This window comes from Scyliorhinus torazame, chromosome 5 (genome assembly GCF_047496885.1).
Source record: "Scyliorhinus torazame isolate Kashiwa2021f chromosome 5, sScyTor2.1, whole genome shotgun sequence".
NCBI lineage: Eukaryota > Metazoa > Chordata > Chondrichthyes > Carcharhiniformes > Scyliorhinidae > Scyliorhinus > Scyliorhinus torazame.
In genome coordinates, this window is record NC_092711.1 from 191,154,728 (window position 1) to 191,176,506 (window position 21,779).

General features: G+C 48.0%; 1 protein-coding gene across 1 annotated transcript in view; it reads right to left on the reverse strand.

The window, feature by feature from the left end:
• Positions 1-17,369: 17,369 nt before the first annotated feature.
• Positions 17,370-21,779, reverse strand: part of LOC140420851 (uncharacterized) — a 91,993-nt gene continuing 87,583 nt past the window's right edge. Inside the window, exon 3 of the mRNA XM_072504940.1 lies at positions 17,370-18,740. Within this exon, the coding sequence (XP_072361041.1) occupies positions 17,486-18,740 (1,255 nt within the window). The 3' untranslated portion in view covers positions 17,370-17,485. The remainder of the gene's footprint in view (positions 18,741-21,779) is intronic.

Below are 21,779 nucleotides of genomic sequence, written 5' to 3' on the forward strand. Positions count from 1 at the left end.
TTTGCCTTAAGGGGATCGGTGCAAGGGTTTTTCAGGCGGTGGCAACCGTTCTTAGACTTCCTGGCAGAACGGTAGACAATGGTCAGCAGCAGCAGCAGCCTGGGGGTGGGGGGGGGGTCTATTTTAGTTCTGTTTGTCTATACTGGGGGATCTGAGGGGGTGTATATAAAGCTATGTTTGCTATGTGTTTCGGCGGGAGTTAATTTATTATTTATGTATAGGGGGAGGGGGGGGACTGGGTTGTTTTGTTTGGTATTTAATGCTATTGGGTTCCTTTTACATTTTGTTGTTGATATTTTGTGAAACTTTTAATAAAAATTATTTTTTTTAAAAGAATATTTTTTGTCAGTATTCACACAGGAAAGAGACAATGTTGTCGAGGAGAATACTGAGATACAAGCTACTAGACTAGAAGGGCTTGAGGTCCATAAGGAGGAGGTGTTAGCAATTCTGGATAGTGGAAATAGATATGTCCCCTGGGCCGGATGGGATTTATCCTAGGATTCTCTGGGAAGCTAGGGAGGAGATTGCTGAGCCTTTGGCTTTAATCTTTAAGTCACCTTTGTCTACAGGAATAGTGCCAGAAGACTGGAGGATAGCAAATGTCCCCTTGTTCAAGAAGGGGAGTAGAGACAACCCAGGTAACTATAGACCAGTGAGCCTTACTTCTGTTGTGGGCAAAATCTTGGAAAGATTTATAAGTGATAGGATGTATAATCATCTGGAAAGGAATAAGTTAATTAGAGATAGTCAACACGGTTTTGTGAAGGGTAGGTCGTGCCTCACAAACCTTAGTGTGTTCTTTGAGAAGGTGACCAAACAGGTGGATGAGGGTAAAGCAGTTGATGTGGTGTATATCAGCACGGTAGCCTTGTGGATAGCACAACTGCTTCACAGCACCAGGGTCCCAGGTTCGATTCCGGCTTGGGTCACTGTCTGTGCGGAGTCTGCACATCCTCCCCGTGTGTGCGTGGGTTTCCTCCGGGTGCTCCGATTTCCTCCCACAGTCCAAAGATGTGCGGGTTAGGTGGATTGGCCATGATAAATTGCCCTTAGTGTCTAAAATTGCCCTTAGTGTTGGGTGGGTTACTGGGTTATGGGGTTATGGGGATAGGGTGGCGGTGTTGACCTTGGGTAGGGTGCTCTTTCCAAGAGCCGGTGCAGACCCGATGGGCCGAATGGCCTCCTTCTGCACTGTAAATTCTATGATATGGATTTCAGTAAAGTGTTTGATAAGGTTCCCACGGTAGGCTACTACAGAAAATACGGAGGCATGGGATTCAGGGTGATTTAGCAGTTTGGATCAGAAATTGGCTAGCTAGAAGAAGACAACGGTTGGTGGTTGTTGGGAAATGTTCAGACTGGAGTCCAGTTACTGGTGGTGTACCACAAGGATCTGTTTTGGGGCCACTGCTGTTTTGTCATTTTTATAAATGACCTGGAGGAGGGCGCAGAAGGATGGGTGAGTAAATTTGCAGATGACACTAAAGTTGGTGGAGTTGTGGACAGTGCGGAAGGATGTTGCAGGTTACAGAGGGACATAGATAAGCTGCAGCGCTGGGCTGAGAGGTGGCAAATGGAGTTTAATGCAGAAAAGTGTGAGGTGATTCATTTTGGAAGGAATAACAGGAAGACAGAGTACTGGGCTAATGGTAAGATTCTTGGCAGTGTGGATGAGCAGAGAGGTCTCGATGTCCATGTACATCGATCCCTGAATGTTGCCACCCAGATTGAGAGGGTTGTTAAGAAGGCGTACGGTGTGTTAGCTTTTATTGGTAGAGGGATTGAGTTTCGTAGCCATGAGGTCATGTTGCAGCTGTACAAAACTCTGGTGCGGCCGCATTTGGAGTATTGCGTGCAATTCTGGTCGCCGCATGAGAGGAAGGATGTGAAAGCATTGGAAAGGGTGCAGAGGAAACTTCTGGGTGCGGCGATGACCAGCTGAGTCGCACGTTTCGGCAGCTCCCGGTGAAACGGACTTTTAGGCTCTTGATAGGAGCCCCAACGGCAATTTTGACGGCTAAAAACACTGTGCGGTAAACCAGAAGGGAATCCCCCCTGGATACGGATGGAAAAAGGAGGAGAAAGTGGCCGGATTGCAGTGGATCCTTTAGAACAGCGGCAAGGAAGGCAAGCAAAAACCAAGATGGCGTCGGAAGGTGGCAGTTTAACATGGGGCCCTGAACAACAAGAGTTCTTGAAATGCTGTGTGGAAGAGCTCAAAAAGGAAATGAAGAAAGAGCTGTTGGCCCCGATACTACAGGCGATCGAAGGGCTAAAGGAGGAACAAAAGACCCAGGAGCGGGAGCTTCGGGTCGTGAAGGCAAAGGCAGCCGAGAATGAGGACGACATACAGGGCCTGGTGGTGAAGACGGAGACGCATGAGGCACATCAGAAACGATGTGCGGAAAGGTTGGAGGCACTGGAGAACAACGCAAGGAGGAACAACCTGAGGATTCTTGGTCTTCCTGAAGGTGCGGAGGGAGCGGACGTCGGGGCATATGTGAGCACGATGCTGCACTCATTAATGGGAGCGGAGGCCCCGGCGGGTCCATTGGAGGTGGAGGGAGCATACCGAGTGATGGCGCGAGGACCGAGAGCAGAAGAAATTCCCAGAACCATAGTGGTGAGATTCCTCCGTTTTAAGGATAGAGAAATGGTCCTTAGATGGGCAAAGAAAACTCGGAGCAGTAAATGGGAGAACGCGGTGATCCGCGTTTATCAAGACTGGAGTGCGGAGGTGGCGAGAAGGAGGGCGAGCTTTAATCGGGCCAAGGCGGTGCTTCATAAAAAGAAGATAAAATTTGGAATGCTGCAACCGGCAAGACTGTGGGTCACATATCGAGGGAGGCACCACTACTTTGAGACGGCGGATGAAGCGTGGACTTTTATTGTGGAAGAAAAACTGGAATGAGCGGGTTATTAAAAAGAACGTTTGAACAAAGTGGTGGGGCAAATGTGGGGGGCGAAGAGGGGGGTTAAAAAGGGGGGAAAGAGGAGTTTTATGTACTAATCCTGCGATGTGGTAACTTTTCTCTCTTCCACAGGTGGAGATGGGGGGAGATGGGGAGGTGGAGGAGATGGGGCGTTGGCCATTGGGGGCGGGGCCAAGGGAGAAGCGCGGGCTTGGTTCCCGCGTTATGATAATCATGGCGGGAATAGAGAAGCAGGAAGGAGGGGGCGTCGCACGGTGCGAGCCGAGGTCACGGGGGGAAGCCGAGGTCGGCCAGAGTTTGCTGACTTCTGGGAGCAACATGGGGGGAGTAATTACGCTAGCGGGGGATCTAGCAGGGGGGGGTGGGAGGGGGGAATTACTGGGTTGCTGCTGCTGGGGAGAGGGGGGAGCTGGTATGGGAGGGGATGGGCGGGGGGGCACCGCCTGGGGGAGATACAGCTGCGTGGGAACCGGGTGAGGAGCTGGAAAAAGGGGATGGCTAATCGACAAGGGGGGGTGGGGGGGGTAGGAAGCCCCCCAACCCAGCTGATCACGTGTCACGTGGAACGTGAGAGGGCTGAACGGGCCGATAAAGAGGGCACGGGTACTCGCACACCTTAAGAAACTTAAGGCAGATGTGGTTATGTTACAGGAAACGCACCTGAAACTGATAGACCAGGTTAGGCTACGCAAAGGATGGGTGGGGCAGGTGTTCCATTCGGGGCTAGATGCGAAAAACAGTGGGGTGGCTATATTAGTGGGGAAGCGGGTAATGTTCGAGGCAAAGACTGTAGTGGCGGATAACGGGGGCAGATACGTGATGGTGAGTGGCAAACTACAGGGGGAGACGGTGGTTTTGGTAAACGTATATGCCACGAACTGGGATGATGCCAATTTTATGAGGCGGATGCTAGGACGCATTCCGGACCTAGAGATGGGAAAGCTGATAATGGGGGGAGATTTTAATACGGTGTTGGAACCAGGGCTGGATAGGTCGAAGTCCAGGACTGGAAGGAGGCCGGCAGCAGCCAAGGTACTTAAAGATTTTATGGAGCAGATGGGAGGTGTAGACCCGTGGAGATTTAGCAGACCTAGGAGTAAGGAATTCTCGTTTTTCTCCTATGTCCATAAAGTCTACTCGCGAATAGACTTTTTTGTGCTGGGAAGGGCGTTGATCCCGAAGGTGAGGGGAACGGAGTATACGGCTATAGCCATTTCGGATCACGCTCCACACTGGGTAGACTTGGAGATAGGGGAGGAAACAGGAGGGCGCCCACCCTGGAGAATGGACATGGGACTAATGGCAGATGAGGGGGTGTGTCTAAGGGTGAGGGGGTGCATTGAAAAGTACTTGGAACTCAATGATAATGGGGAGGCCCAGGTGGGAGTGGTCTGGGAGGCGTTGAAGGCGGTGGTTAGAGGGGAGCTGATATCAATAAGGGCACATAAAGGGAAGCAGGAGAGTAAGGAACAGGAGCGGTTGCTGCAAGAACTTTTGAGGGTGGACAGACAATATGCGGAAGCACCGGAGGAGGGACTGTACAGGGAAAGGCAAAGGCTACATGTAGAATTTGACTTGCTGACTACGGGCACTGCAGAGGCACAATGGAGGAAGGCACAGGGTGTACAGTACGAATATGGGGAGAAGGCGAGCAGGTTGCTGGCACACCAATTGAGGAAAAGGGGAGCAGCGAGGGAAATAGGGGGAGTGAGGGATGAGGAAGGAGAGATGGAGCGGGGAGCGGAGAGAGTGAATGGAGTGTTCAAGACATTTTATAAAAAATGATATGAAGCTCAACCCCCGGATGGGAGGGAGAGAATGATGGGCTTCTTGGATCGGCTGGAATTTCCCAAGGTGGAAGAGCAGGAAAGGGTGGGACTGGGAGCACAGATCGAGGTAGAAGAAGTGGTGAAAGGAATTAGGAGCATGCAGGCGGGAAAGGCCCCGGGATCGGATGGATTCCCAGTCGAATTCTATAGAAAATATGTGGACTTGCTCGCCCCGGTATTGACGAGGACCTTTAATGAGGCAAAGGAAAGGGGACAACTGCCCCCGACTATGTCTGAAGCAACGGTATCGCTTCTCTTAAAGAAGGAAAAGGACCTGCTACAATGCGGGTCCTATAGACCTATTTCCCTCCTAAATGTAGATGCCAAGATCCTGGCCAAGGTAATGGCAATGAGAATAGAGGAATGTGTCCCGGGGGTGGTCCACGAGGACCAAACTGGGTTTGTGAAGGGGAGACAGCTGAACACGAATATACGGAGGCTGTTAGGGGTAATGATGATGGCCCCACCAGAGGGGGAAACGGAGATAGTAGTGGCGATGGATGCCGAGAAAGCATTTGATAGAGTGGAGTGGGATTATTTGTGGGAGGTGTTGAGGAGATTTGGTTTTGGAGAGGGGTATGTTAGATGGGTGCAGCTGTTGTAGAGGGCCCCGATGGCGAGCGTGGTCACGAATGGACGGGGATCTGCATATTTTCGGCTCCATAGAGGGACAAGGCAGGGTTGCCCTCTGTCCCCATTATTGTTTGCACTGGCGATTGAGCCCCTGGCGATAGCGTTGAGGGGTTCCAAGAAGTGGAGGGGAGTACTTAGAGGAGGAGAAGAACACCGGGTATCTTTGTATGCGGACGATTTGCTACTATACGTGGCAGACCCGGCTGAGGGGATGCCAGAAATAATGCGGATACTTGGGGAGTTTGGGGATTTTTCAGGGTATAAATTGAACATGGGGAAAAGTGAGTTGTTTGTGGTGCATCCAGGGGAGCAGAGTAGAGAAATAGAGGACCTACCGTTGAGGAAGGTAACAAGGGACTTTCGTTACCTGGGGATCCAGATAGCCAAGAATTGGGGCACATTGCATAGGTTAAATTTAACGCGGTTGGTGGAACAAATGGAGGAGGATTTCAAGAGATGGGATATGGTATCCCTGTCACTGGCAGGGAGGGTGCAGGCGGTTAAGATGGTGGTCCTCCCGAGATTCCTCTTTGTGTTTCAGTGCCTCCCGGTGGTGATCACGAAGACTTTTTTTAAAAGGATTGAAAAGAGCATCATGGGTTTTGTGTGGGCCAGGAAGACCCCGAGAGTGAGGAAGGGATTCTTACAGCGTAGCAGGGATAGGGGGGGGCTGGCACTACCGAGCCTAAGTGAGTATTATTGGGCCGCTAATATTTCAATGGTAAGTGGATGGGAGAGGAGGAGGGAGCGGCGTGGAAGAGATTAGAGTGGGCGTCCTGTAGGGGAACTAGCCTACAGGCTATGGTGACAGCCCCATTGCCGTTCTCACCGAGGAACTACACCACACGCCCGGTGGTGGTGGCTACACTGAAGATTTGGGGACAGTGGAGGCGGCATAGGGGAAAGACTGGAGCCTTGGGGGGGTCCCCGATAAGAAACAACCATAGGTTTGCCCCGGGGGGGAATGGATGGGGGATATGGAATGTGGCAAAGAGCAGGAATAACGCAACTGAAAAATCTGTTTGTGGATGGGAAGTTCGCGAGTCTGGGAGCGCTGACCGAGAAATATGGGTTGCCCCAAGGGAATGCATTCAGGTATATGCAACTGAGGGCTTTTGCGAGGCAACAGGTGAGGGAATTCCCGCAGCTCCCGACACAAGAGGTGCAGGACAGAGTGATCTCAAAGACATGGGTGGGGGATGGTAAGGTGTCAGATATATATAGGGAAATGAGGGACGAAGGGGAGACTATGGTAGATGAACTAAAAGGGAAATGGGAAGAAGAGCTGGGGGAGGAGATCGAGGAGGGGCTGTGGGCAGATGCCCTAAGCAGGGTAAACTCGTTTAAAACTGATTCAGTTTAAGGTATTACACAGGGCGCATATGACTGGAGCACGGCTCAGTAAATTTTTTGGGGTGGAGGATAGGTGTGCGAGGTGCTCGAGAAGCCCAGCGAATCATCCCCATATGTTTTGGTCATGCCCGGCACTACAGGGGTTTTGGATGGGGGTGACAAAGGTGCTTTCAAAAGTAGTGGGGGTCCGGGTCGAACCAAGCTGGGGGTTGGCTATATTTGGGGTTGCACAAGAGCCGGGAGTGCAGGAGGCGAGAGAGGCCGATGTTTTGGCCTTTGCGTCCCTAGTAGCCCGGCGCAGGATATTGTTAATGTGGAAAGAAGCCAAGCCCCCGGGGGTGGAGACCTGGATAAATGACATGGCAGGGTTTATAAAGCTAGAGCGGATTAAGTTCGTTCGAAGGGGGTCGGCTCAAGGGTTCACCAGGCGGTGGCAACCGTTCGTCGAATACCTCACAGAAAGATAGATGGAATGGAAAAAAGAAGGCAGCAGCCGCAGCCCAGGATCGGGGGGGGAGGGGGGGGAGGAGGAACCAGAAGGACTCTCAGGGTTGTTAATATATACTGTATAATATGTATAGGTCGTTGCTACAGATAATTATATATTGGACTGTTAAATTATATTTTTGGAGAGTCTTACTTGTGATAAGGCAGTTGCCAATTAGGGTTAGTTTTCATTTTTGTCATTTATTATTTATTCATTTTTTTTTTGTTTATAAAATAGGTCATTGTTATTTGTGTTGTTATAATATTGTGTAAAGGATGCACAATGTACTGTGTTGGTTGACCAAAAACTTTCAATAAAATATTTATTTAAAAAAAGGAAAGGGTTCAGAGGAGATTTACCAGAATGTTGCCTGGTATGGAGGGAAGATCTTATGAGGAAAGGCTGAGGGACTTGAGGCTGTTTTTGTTAGAGAGAAGAAGGTTAAGAGGTGACTTAATTGAGGCATACAAGATGATCAGAGGATTGGATAGGGTGGACAGTGAGAGTCTTTTTCCTCGGATGGTGATGTCTAGCACGAGGGGACATAGCTTTAAATTGAGGGGAGATGGATATAAGACAGATGTCAGAGATAGGTTCTTTACTCGGAGAGTAGTAAGGGCGTGGAATGCCCTGCCTGCAACAGTAGTGGACTCGCCAACACTAAGGGCATTCAAATGGTCATTGGATAGACGTATGGACGATAAGGAAATAGTGTAGATGGATTTTAGAGTGGTTTCACAGGTCGGCGCAACATCGAGGGCCGAAGGGCCTGTACTGCACTGTAATATTCTGTGTTCTATAGATGGACAGTCAGAGACTTTTTTCTCGGGTGGAACAAACCATTACAAAGGGACATAAATTTAAGGTGAATGGTGGAAGATATAGGGGGGATGTCAGAGGTAGGTTCTTTACCCAGAGAGTAGTGGGGGCATGGAATGCACTGCCTGTGGTTGAGTCGGAAACATTAGGGACCTACAAACGGGTATTGGATAGGTACATGGATTACGGTAGAATGCTGGGGTGTAGATTGATTTGTTCTTAATCTAGGACAAAAGTTCGGCACAACATCGTAGCTGAAGGGCCTGTTCTGTGCTGTATTTTCTATGTTCAAGCAGACATTCTGGCGAGACCATTGGCCATAGCCGGCACCGACTGTGCGCCTTGGACACCTTCACTAATGGTGCCGATGTTGTGCACCAGGTTCTCCACTGCAGTCGCTAGTGTTGGCCTAGGTGCCACTAATTGCGGGCGACATTGCTTGCCCCGTAGCGTCTGGGACTCCTCCAATCGGAGTGTCACTTGCATTATCCCTCTGAATTTCCCAGGCGCTCTTTAACGTCTCCATCAGCTCTGGGTAACCCTGTTTCACATGCTCAGCATCAGACTGGGACCCAGTTGCATCCTGGGATCCAGCAACCCTTAGATTGCTGTCTCACCTGGGGTTTCCTCCCTCCACTTGATCTACATCAGCAGCAGTGTGGTGCTCACCAGATTGTGCCCCAGAAGCCTGACCACTAACATTTCCCACTGACGTGTGTATTCCTTCGTTTGTGGAGGGTGGGGATAATAGCTGTGCCATGACTATTATGGTGGCATCCTCGGAGCTTTCCTCCGAGGTGATCTCCTGGGAGGTTGGAGAGGTTGCCGCCCGGGATGGGCCGGCGCCGTCGGCTGGAGGACCTGCAGGAGATTGGACATGTGGTCAGTGGGAGGGGTCAGTCAGTAAGGCAATAACAACTCACTTTTGACAGGTCCTCCGGGTGGAGCCCAGTGGGTCCTCACCTCGGTGATGTCTGCCAGCCTTCATGCTGGTAACCGCTGTCTTCAGCCACATCGGTCTCTGTCCTCGAAGGTAGTGAGGATTCTTATATCTGGCACTCCACCGCCAGTCTGGGCCCTCTCCCGTTGTGGAAGAGCTTTTCTTAAGGAGACACAGAGAGGACATCATTAGCCACATGGCTGGTTCACAGTGGTGGTGGTGGGGGGGGAAGGTCGTTGTGAAGGAGGGGTTGAAGGAGTGGGGTGGGTGGGAAGGAAAGTTTAGGGGGTTGAAAGGAGAGGTAGACACTCCCGTGGGAGCGGAAAGGTCTTGGGGGCGGTTGCTGCTATGGTGTCTACTAACTCGTGCTGCCCGGTTCTGGTCATTGACCTTCTTCCTGCACTGGAGATCACACTCCCGGCACTCACAGCCGCTGCTACCTCATCCCAGGCAGCACTGGCTACCCTGTGCTAACCCTCCTGGACCCTCGGGGGAACAGGACATTCCTCCTGGCCTCCACAGGGTCTAGCAGCCTCCCCAGGTCAGCGTCCACAAATCTTGGGGCCATTGTTGCGAGCTGGCTGGGGTTGGCTGAGCAAGTGCTTGGTTTGTTCCACCCGAGAAAAAAGTCTCTGACTGTCCATCTATAGAACACAGAATATTACAGCGCAGTACAGGCCCTTCGGCCCTCGATGTTGCGCCAACCTGTGAAACCAATCTAAAGTCCATCTACACTACTCCCTTATCATCCATATGTTTATCCAATAACCATTTAAATGCCCTTAATGTTGGCGAGTCCACTACTGTTGCAGGCAGGTCATTCCACACCCTTACTACTTTCTGAGTAAAGAACCTACCTCTGACATCTGTCCTATATCTATCTCCCCTCAATTTAAAGCTATGTCCCCTCGTGCTAGCCATCACCATCTGGGGAAAAAGGCGCTCACTGTCCACCCTATCTAATCCTCTGATCATCTTGTATGCCTCAATTAAGTCACCTCTTAACCTTCTCTCTAACAAAAACAGCCTTAATTCCCCAGCCTTTCCTCAAGATCTTCCCTCCTTACCAGGCAACATCCTGGTAAATCTCCTCTGCACCTATAATGAGGCGGCCAGAACTGCAGGCAATACTCCAAATGCGGCCGCACCAGAGTTTTGTACAGCTGCAACATAACCTCATGGCTCCGAAACTCAATCCCTCTACCAATAAAAGCTAACACACCGTACGCCTTCTTAACAACCCTCTCAACCTGGGTGGCAACTTTCAGGGATCTATGTACATGGACACCGAGATCTCTCTGCTCATCCACACTACCAAGAATCTTACCATTAGCCCAGTACTCTGTATTCCTGTTACTCCTTCCAAAATGAATCACCTCACACTTTTCTGCATTAAACTCCATTTGCCACCTCTTAGCCCAGCTCTGCAGCTTATCTATGTCCCTCTGTAACCTGCAATATCCTTCCGCACTGTCCACAACTCCACCGACTTTAGTGTCATCTGCAAATTTACTCACCCATCCTTCTCTGCCCTCCTCCAGGTCATTTATAATAATGACAAACAGCAGTGGCCCCAAAACAGATCCTTGTGGTACACCACTAGTAACTGAACTCCAGGCTGAACGTTTCCCATCAACCACCACCCTCTGTCTTCTTACAGCTAGCCAATTTCTGATCCAAACTGCTAAATCACCCTGAATCCACCTCTGTATTTCCTGTAATAGCCTGCCGTGGGGAACCTTACCAAACGCTTTACTGAAATCTATGTTGCCACGTCAACTGCTTTACCCTCGTCCACCTGTTTGGTCACCTTCTCAAAGAACTCAATAAGGTTTGTGAGGCACGGCATACCCTTCACAAAACCGTGTTGACTGTCGCCAATCAAATTATTCCTTTCCAGATGATTATACATCCTATCTCTTATAAATCTTTCCAATATTTTGCCCACAACAGAAGTAAGGCTCACTGGTCTATAGTTACCGAGGTTGTCTCTACTTCCCTTCTTGAACAAGGGGACAACATTTGCTATCCTCCAGTCTTCTGGCACTATTCCTGTAGACAAAGACGACATAAAGATCAAAGCCAAAGGCTCAGCAAATCTCCTCCCTCGCTTCCCAGAGAATCCTAGGATAAATCCCATCCGGCCCAGGGGACCTATCTATTTTCACACTTTCCAGAATTGCTAACACCTCCTCCTTACAGGGGGCAGTAGAGCGGAGCTGCTGATTGGTGTTGCAAGGGAAATTTGCATACCTCCGTCGTGGTCACCCTAATTTGAAGGTAGTTTGTGGAGGAGCTGTTGTCAAGTGACACTTAAACCTGAAACACTTCTTCAGTGTTTCCCTCCCTACCCCCTCCTCTTCAACCGCTGTGAAGATCAAGAGGAAGGCTCAAGGTCAGTGACTGGTAAGTAGTGTTTCTGTTTTCTTTTCATTGGTATATTGATATATTTTTTTTTCCGTTGTTTATTTATTTATTTAATTGTTTTGGTAAATTGTAATTGTTGAAGTTAACCAAAGGTTTAAGACATGGCAGGAAATCTCAGACCCGTGTCATGCTCCTCGTGTGCGATGTGGGAGCTCAGGGACACGACACATCCACTGTCCCTGGCTCCTTCACGTGCAAGAAGTGTGTCCAGTTGCAGCTCCTGTTAGAACGCTTGACGGCTCTGGAGCTGCGGATGGACTCACTTTGGAGCATCCGCGATGCTGAGGACGTCGTGGATAGCACGTTTAGCGAGTTGGTCACACCGCAGGTGAAAGGTACTGAGGGAGATAGAAAATGGGTGACCAAAAGACAGAGCAAGAGTAGGAAGGCAGTGCAGGTGTCCTCTGCGGTCATCTCCCTGCAAAACAGATATAGCGCTTTGGATACTGTTGAGGGAGATGGCTCACCAGGGGAAGGCAGCAGCAGCCAGGTTCATGGCACCATGGCTGGCTCTGCTGCGCAGCTGGGCAGGAAGAAGAATGGCAGGGCTATAGTGATAGGGGACTCAATTGTATGGGGAATAGACAGGCAGTTCTGCGGAAGCTATCGAGACTCCAGGATGGTATGTTGCCCCCCTGGTACAAGGGTCAAGGATGTCTCGGAGCGGTTGCAGGACATTCTGGGGGGGGGGGGGGGGGGGGGGTGAACAGCCAGCTGTCGTGGTGCACATAGGCACCAACGATATAGGTAAAAAACGGGACGAGGTCCTACAAGCTGAATTTAGGGAGTTAGGAGTTAAACTAAAAAGTAGGACCTCAAAGGTCGTAATCTCAGGATTGCTACCAGTGCCACGAGCTAGTCAGAGTAGGAATGTCAGGATAGATAGGATGAATGCGTGGCTCGAGAGATGGTGCAAGAGGGAGGGATTCAAATTCCCGGGACATTGGAACCAGTTCAGGGGGAGGTGGGACCAGTACAAACCGGACGGTCTGCACCTGGGCAGGACTGGAACTGATGTCCTAGGGTGGGTGTTTGCTCGAGCTGTTGGGGAGAGTTTAAACTAATGTGGCAGGGGGATGGGAAACGATGCAGGAAGTCTGAAGGTAGTAAAACAAGGGCAGAAAAAAAAAAGGCAGTAAGGGGGAAAGTGTAAGGCAGAGAAGCCATATTCAAAAACCAAAAAGGGCGACAGTACAAGGTACAGTGACTGAGGGGAGCTCAGTGAATAGGCCCAGTAATACTAAAAGGAATAAAACGGGAAGTAAAAACATAAATGGAAAGCGACGCGGCAGGTTGTTACATGAAGATATGGGTTCAACGACAAGGAAAATTAAGGAGAAATGTTAAGAGGAAATATAACTTAGGAGAGGTTACTGGTCAAGGTGTTAAGATTCAAAACAGAGGTAAAAAAGCCAACATAAGTGTACTTTACCTGAATGCTCGTAGTATTCGGAATAAGGTAAATGAGTTGATGGCGCAAATCATCGTGAATGACTATGATTTAGTGGCCATTACTGAAACATGGTTAAAGGATGGTCACGACTGGGAGTTAAATATCCGAGGGTATCAAACTTTTCGGAAGGACAGAGTGGATGGTAAGGGAGGTGGTGTAGCTCTGTTATTTAAGTATGACATCCGGGCAACAGTAAGGGATGACATCGGAGCTATGGAGGATAAGGTTGAAACCATTTGGATGGAAATCAGGAATAGTAAGGCGAAAAAGTCACTGATAGGAGTAGTCTATAGGCCACCAAATAGTAACATTATGGTGGGGCAGGCAATAAACAAAGAAATAACTGATGCATGTAGAAATGGTACAGCAGTTATCATGGGGGATTTTAATCTACATGTCGATTGGTTTAACCAGGTCGGTCAAGGCAGCCTTGAGGAGGAGTTTATAGAATGTATCCGCGATGGTTTCCTGGAACAGTATGTAATGGAACCTACGGGGGAACAAGCGGTCCTAGATCTGGTCCTGTGTAATGAGACAGGATTGAGTCAGGATCTTATAGTTAGAGACCCTCTCGGAAGGAGCGATCACAATATGGTGGAATTTAAAATACAGATGGAGGGTGAGAAGGTAAAATCAAGCACGAGTGTTTTGTGCTTAAACAAAGGAGATTACAATGGGATGAGAGAAGAATTAGTTAAGGTAGACTGGGAGCAAAGACTTTATGGTGAAACAGTTGAGGACCAGTGGAGAACCTTCCAAGTGATTTTTCACAGTGCTCAGCAAAGGTTTATACCAACAAAAAGGAAGGACGGTAAAAAGAGGGAAAATCGACCGTGGGTATCTAAGGAAATAAGGGAGAGTATCAAAATGAAGGAAAAAACATACAAAGTAGCAAAGATCAGTGGGAGACTAGAGGACTGGGAAATCTTTAGGGGGCAACAGAAAGCTACTAAAAAAGCTATAAAGAGTAAGATAGATTATGAGAGTAAACTTGCTCAGAATATAAAAGCAGATAGTAAAAGTTTCTACAAATATATAAATCAAAAAAGTGTGGCTAGGGTAAATATTGGTCCTTTAGAGGATGAGAAGGGAGATTTAATAATGGGAGATGAGGAAATGGCTGAGGAACTGAACAGGTTTTTTGGGTCGGTCTTCACAGTGGAAGACACAAATAACATGCCAGTGACTGATGGAAATGAGGCTATGACAGGTGAGGACCTTGAGAGGATTGTTATCACCAAGGAGGTAGTGATGGGCAAGCTAATGGGGCTAAAGGTAGACAAGTCTCCTGGACCTGATGGAATGCATCCCAGAGTGCTAAAAGAGATGGCTAGGGAAATTGCAAATGCACTAGTGCTAATTTACCAAAACTCACTAGACTCTGGGGTGGTCCCGGCGGATTGGAAATTAGCAAACGTGACACCACTGTTTAAAAAAGGAGGTAGGCAGAAAGCGGGTAATTATAGGCCAGTGAGCTTAACTTTGGTAGTAGGGAAGATGCTGGAATCTTATCATCAAGGAAGAAATAGCGAGGCATCTGGAATGAAATTGTCCCATTGGGCAGACGCAGCATGGGTTCATAAAGGGCAGGTCGTGCCTAACTAATTTAGTGGAATTTTTTGAGGACATTAACAGTGCTGTAGATAACAGGGAGCCAATGGATGTGGTATATCTGGATTTCCAGAAAGCCTTTGACAAGGTGCCACACAAAAGGTTACTGCATAAGATAAAGATGCATGGCATTAAGGGAAAAGTAGTAGCATGGATAGAGGATTGTTTAATTAATAGAAAGCAAAGAGTGGGGATTAATGGGTGTTTCTCTGGTTGGCAATCAGTAGGTAGTGGTGTCCCTCAGGGATCAGTGTTGGACCCACAACTGTTCACAATTTACATAGATGATTTGGAGTTGGGGACCAAGGGCAATGTGTCCAAGTTTGCAGATGACACTAAGATAAGTGGTAAAGCAAAAAGTGCAGAGGATACCGGAAGTCTGCAGAGGGATTTGGATAGGCTAAGTGAATGGGCTAGGGTCTGGCAGATGGAATACAATGTTGACAAATGTGAGATTATCCATTTTGGTTGGAATAACAGCAAAAGGGATTATTATTTAAATGATAAAATATTAAAACTTGCTGCTGTGCAGAGACCTGGGTGTGCTAGTGCATGAGTCGCAAAAAGTTGGTTTACAGATGCAACAGGTGATTAAGAAGGCAAATTGAATTTTGTCCTTCATTGCTAGAGGGATGGGGTTTAAGACTAGGGAGGTTATGCTGCAATTGTATAAGGTGTTAGTGAGGCCACACCTGGAGTATTGTGTCCCGTTTTGGTCTCCTTACTTGAGAAAGGACGTACTGGCACTGGAGGGTGTGCAGAGGAGATTCACTAGGTTAATCCCAGAGCTGAAGGAGTTGGATTACGAGGAGAGGTTGAGTAGACTGGGACTGTACTCGTTGGAATTTAGAAGGACGAGGGGGGTTCTTATTGAAACATATAAAATTATGAAGGGAATAGATAGGATAGATGCGGGCAGGTTGTTTCCACTGGCGGGTGAAAGCAGAACTAGGGGGCATAGCCTCAAAATAAGGGGAAGTAGATTTAGGACTGAGTTTAGGAGGAACTTCTTCACCCAAAGGGTTGTGAATCTATGGAATTCCTTGCCCAGTGAAGCAGTAGAGGCTCCTTCATTAAATGTTTTTAAGATGAAGATAGATAGTTTTTTGAAGAATAAAGGGATTAAGGGTTATGGTGTTCGGGCCGGAAAGTGGAGCTGAGTCCACAAAAGATCAGCCATGATCTCATTGAATGGTGGAGCAGGCTCGAGGGGCCAGATAGAACATAGAACGATACAGCGCAGTACAGGCCCTTCGGCCCACGATGTTGCACCGAAACAAAAGCCATCTAACCTACATTATGCCATTATCATCCATATGTTTATCCAATAAACTTTTAAATGCCCTCAATGTTGGCGGGTTCACTACTGTAGCAGGTAGGGCATTCCACGGCCTCACTACTCTTTGCGTAAAGAACCTACCTCTGACCTCTGTCCTATATCTATTACCCCTCAGTTTAAAGCGATGTCCCCTCGCGCCAGCCATTTCCATCCGCGGGAGAAGGCTCTCACTGTCCACCCTATCCAACCCCCTGATCATTTTGTATGCCTCTATTAAGGCTCCTCTTAACATTCTTCTCGCCAACGAAAACAACCTCAAGTCCATCAGCCTTTCCTCATAAGATTTTCCCTCCATACCAGGCAACATCCTGGTAAATCTCCTCTGCACCCGCTCCAAAGCCTCCACGTCCTTCCTATAATGCGGTGACCAGAACTGTACGCAATACTCCAAATGTGTCCGTACCAGAGTTCTGTACAGCTGCAACATGACCTCCTGACTCCGGAACTCAATCCCTCAACAAATGGCCTACTCCTGCTCCTAGTTCTTTTGAACCTCAAGCCCTTCTAGTCTAGTAGCCTGCATCTCAGTATTCTCCTCGACAACGTTGTCTTTTTCCTGTTGAACTGACAAAAAATATCTCCTATCTCCTCGGACTCCACGCACAACTTCCCGCTACTGTCCTTGACTGGCACTACTCTTACCCTCGTCATTCGTTTATTCCTGACATATCTATAGAAAGCTTTAGGGTTATCCTTGATCCTACCTGCCAAAGACTTGTCATGTCCCCTCCTGGCTCTTCTGAGCGCTCTCTTTAGGTCCTTCCTAGCTAACTTGTAACTCGAGCGCCCTAACTGAACCTTCATGTCTCATCTCTACATAAGCCTCCTTCTTCCTCTTGACAAGTGTTTCGACTGCTTTAGTCAACCACGGTTCCCTTGCTCGACCACTTCCTCCCTGCCTGACAGGTACATACTTATCAAGGACACGCAGTAGCTGTTCCTTGAACAAGCTCCACATTTCCATTGTGCCCATCCCCTGCAGTTTTCCTCTCCATCCGATGCATCCTAAGTCTTGCATCATCGCATCATAATTGCCTTTCCCCCAGATATAACTCTTGCCCTGCGGTATATACCTATCCCTTTCCATCACTAAAGTAAACGTAATCGAATTGTGGTCACTATCACCTCCAAATCTAACACCTGTCCTGGTTCATTACCCAGTACCAAATCCAATGTGGCCTCGCCTCTCGTTGGCCTATCTACATACTGTGTCAGGAAACCCTCCTGCACACATTGGACAAAAACGGACCCATCTAAAGTACTCGAACTATCGTGTTTCCAGTCAATATTTGGAAAGTTAAATCAACAAGCACAAAGAGAACATATGGGGAGATTGGAGTTAAACTGGAGAAAGATGTGGGTTCAGGGTTCAGACAAAGGAAACTTTGGAGACAGTTTATCCTGGTCGGCTAATAGAAGAGAGGGGAGCAGCAAAGAAGCTCCATGACCTCCTCACACTTATTGCAGGTGAGGATGGAAGGGATGGGGACAGTCCTTCAAAAGGAGATAACTTGTGTTACAGATATTAAAAATACACACTGCTTTTAAGAGAAAGCTGATTTATTTGACTTTATCTAGAATATTAAAACCTATTTGGGCTGGAGTTTATTAACATCACAGAAGCAGATAAAATGGACATGGTTGATTCCTGGATATGATTAAGTTTCTTGTGAACTCGCTGGTGAACACTGTAGTTTCTTGTCAACTCGCTGGTGTGTCCGCAGATTGGAGGAGGTAGTGAAACTCTTCCCACACTCGGAGCAGGTGAATGGCCTCTCCCCAGTGTGAACTCGCTGGTGTCTCAGCAGGTGAGATGACTGAGTGAAGCCCTTCCCACATTCGGAGCAGGTGAAAGGATTCTCCCCAGTGTGAAGTCGCTGGTGTGCAGTGAGTTGAGATGACCACCTGAACCCAGTGCCACAGTGAAAGCACCTGAACGGTCTCTCATCAGTGTGAACACGTTGATGGGACATCAGCTCCCTGGTACTTTTATGGCACTTCCCACATTCTGGGCATTTAAAAGGTCTCGCCCCACTGTGAATTTGCTGGTGTTTGAACAGTGTGGATGAATCAGCGAATCTCAACCCACACTCGGAGCAGGTGAACGGCCTCTCCCCAGTGTGAACTCGCTGGTGCGTCAATAGGTGGGATAGTTGTTTAAATCTTTTTGTACATGCAGAGCAAGTGAATGGTCTCTCCCCAGTGTGAACTCGCTGGTGTTTCAGGAGATTCGAGGAATCAGTGAACCCCTTCCTACACTCGGAGCAGATGAATGGCCTCTCCCCCGTGTGAATTTGCTGATGTCTCAGCAGGTGGGATGACCGAGCGAATCCCTTCTCACAATGGGAGCAGGTGAATGGATTCTCCCCAGTGTGAACTCTCTGGTGTTCAGTGAGTTGAGACAATCGTTTGAACCCAGTCTCACAGAAAGAGCATCTGAAAGGTTTCTCGTCTGTGTGAACACGTTGATGGGACATCAGTTCCCAAGAGCTTTTATAGCACTTTGCACAGTCTGAGCATTTAAATGGTCTCTCCCCGCTGTGAATTCGCTGGTGTTTGAGCAGTGTGGATGAATCAGTGAATCCCTTCCCACACTCGGAGCAGGTGAACGGCCTCTCCCCAGTGTGAACTCGCTGGTGAGTCAATAGGTGGGATAGTTGTGTAAATCTTTTCGTACATGCAGAGCAGGTGAATGGTCGCTCCCCAGTGTGAACTCGTTGGTGTTTCAGAAGGTTTGAGGAATCAGTAAATCCTTTCCCACACGTGGAGCAGGTGAGTGGCCATTCCCCAGTGTGACGGTGTCGATGGGTTTCCAGTTCAGACGGGTAACTGAACCCCTTCCCACAGTCCCCACATTCCCACGGTTTCTCCCCAGAGTGGCTGCGCTTGTGTTTTGACAGGCCAGATGAATGGCTGAAGCCTCGTCCACACAAAGAACACGTGTATGGTTTCTCCCCACTGCGAACGGTGCTTTTTCCTTCCATGTTCAAAATCCGATGATTTTCAAGTTCCCATTAAATTCGCCGACTGTCATCTTGATGTGATCACTGGTGTCAGTTTCCTGACTGCAAATCTTTACCTTCTAATACCCTGTGAAGTTGATTTAAAACAGAAAAAAGGAAGTGAGAGAGAACCCACAAAAACAGGTTGGGAAATTGAGTTGAATGAATCTCGAAATATCTGGAGCCACTACGATAAAAAGAGACCATGAAAGGTGCTGGATTGCTGTAAAAACTCAACTGGTTTACATAATGTCCTTCAGGGAAGGGAACCTGCCACCCAGTCTGGGCCTAGACAAGACCCTGTCCCCACTAATAGCAGGGAGAGGTGGAGAATTAGAGGGATTTTATCTCCCTTCAGTTTGACCACTTTTTAAATATCTCAAAATTCACCAACTACAAGGACCAGTGTAGCAGGTGTATGTGAACATAGTCACCTCCAAGTTCCCTCACAAGTCACACACTGACCTGACTTGTCTGGTATCCAGGACGGGATGGACAGAAATTTCCTCCTTTTAAATATTTTGAAGATTCAAGTCATTGTCTTCAGTCCCTGATGCAAACTCCATTCCCTAGACGCCAATCAATACCTCGACGGACAGCTGCCTGATTTTGAACCAGACTGTTCACAATCATGTGGAAATACTTCACCCCAAGATGGTCTGCCAACCGCATATCCACATCATCACCAATATCGTCTATTTCCACCCCACTCCACCGAAATCTCAGCTCATCTGCTGCTGAAACTCTCTTTTGGTACCTCTGGACTTAATTACCTTAACGGACTCCTGACCAGCCTGCCACGTTCAACCTCCCTGTAATCTTGGGGTTATCCAAAACTCTGCTGCCCATGTGTTAACTCGCACCAAGTCTTGTTCACCCATCACTCGTGTTCACCGACCTACAGTGGCCCCAGATTAAGAAATACTAAATGTTTAAATTTCTCGCTCTCAAATCCCTCCATGGTCCTGCTCCTATCTCTTTAACCTCCTTTAACATCACAGTCCTCCGAGATATCTTCACTTCCTCTAATTCCGGATTCCTGAACAATTCCCAATTATTTTTTTTCCACATTTGCTTAAATTGCTGCACAGTGGCCCCCATAAAGATGGCGGCTGCACATGCGCACTGTTGCACATTGCCTCACATAAAGATGGCGTCAGTTAATCCTGGTGTGTCATCGGGGAAAAGGCCGTGGCCGCCAAATCGGTGCAAATGTGCCACGGAACCTTCATATTCGCATTTTCCTGCCGACAGAAAATGATCATGAAACCTTCGCGTTCACCTTCTGGTTTTATTCTCCCTCTGCCTCAGTTCCTCTTCTGCTCTCCTAGCTGACCCAACACGACCGTCTCAGACCGCGTCTATCGTTCCAGCATTCGAATTGCGCATGCTCTAATTAGAGCCCCGACTGCGCATGCTCTAGTCACTGCCTGGCACTGCGCATACCTATTACCTATTGCAGCGAGGATAGGGCATATTCTGGATCTCATTGGAAGACAATAATGTTGAATTAAAGATCATATTCTGTCGTTCGGTTCCGATTACAGCTAAATATATCAAATTATGTTGTCAATTTATGCAGAAATAATGTAGAGGGGAAGCTATACAAAGTTACCAATTAGGAGCCAGAGTCCCCTCAATCCTGTTTTGTCATTCAATAAGATCATGGCTGATCTGATTCTAACTTCGACTTCACATTCCTGCCTATCACAGTCAACCTTTATGTTCTTGCTTATCAAAAATCGATCCAGCTCTGCCTTTAAAATATTCAAAGATTCTGTTTCCACTGTGTTTTGAGGAAGGGAGTTTCAAAGACTCCTGACTCTGAGAGAAAACATGTTCTCCTCATCTCTGTCTTAAGTAGGCGACGCCTCACTTTTAAACAATTAATCCTATTTCTAGATTCTCCCAAAGAGGAAACAACCTTTCCACCTGTCAAGACCCTTCAGGGTCTCAAATGTTTCAATCAAGGCACCTCTTATTCTTCTGAGCTCCAGAGGATACAACCCCAACCTGCCCAGAGATTTCTTATAAAACAATCCACCCATTCCTGGTATTGCACTCGTAAACCTTCTCTTAACTGCTTCTAAAACATTTGAATCTTCTGTTAAATAAGGACTGTACTTCAGTTGTGGTCTCTGATGAATCTCTCATCTAATCTATGTCCCTATGTGAGGAAAGAGAGAAAACAAATGAGGCAGGGAAATGAATAAGGGAACACGCACCTTATCCCTCTCCTCCCTCCATCCTTTACACTTGATATCATTTTCACGTGGGCAATCTCAGTATTTTTTTCCAGACTCTTCACTGGGTCTTTGCGATTAGGTGCTCAATGTACACCAAGGTCATCCCCATGTTCCGAATCATGAAATTTGCACCCATGTCTGGATTAAAGAGAATCACAAACATCTGCTTGATGTGCCAATTGGGAACACACAGAGAACATATGGCAAACTCTTCTTCTTATACTCAGGCGGTTTTCGCGACTTTTGGGTGGTCCTTCCGTTTGGGCCTTACTAATTGGGTGATCCCTGATCACTCTGTTCGATTCCTTAATCAATAAGTGGGCGGAGATCTGGATGGCTGGGCATGTCCCAAGCGGTCACTGACCCCATTGTTTGCGTTTCCCTTGAACAGGGAGTGGCGCCGAAATGTCTGGGACTGTCCCGGTTGCTTGAGTACCAGTCCTTTGTTTTGGTGAAGATGGGCCATCAAATGCTAATCGGCCCCATTAACATGCTAATTGGATGGAGTTTCGATACCGTCTGGGTTTCTTGCTTCTGAATATGCATTTCAGGCTCTAAGCCTACCTGAGTCTTGGCTTGTCCATTTTACCCGCCAAGCTTTGCAAATTTCTCTGTACCTAGTTGGAAGTGGCCATCCCAGATGGCTACACTCCGTCCTCTTGATCCTCAACGCGAAGCGTGAAGGATCACAATACTGGGTCTTC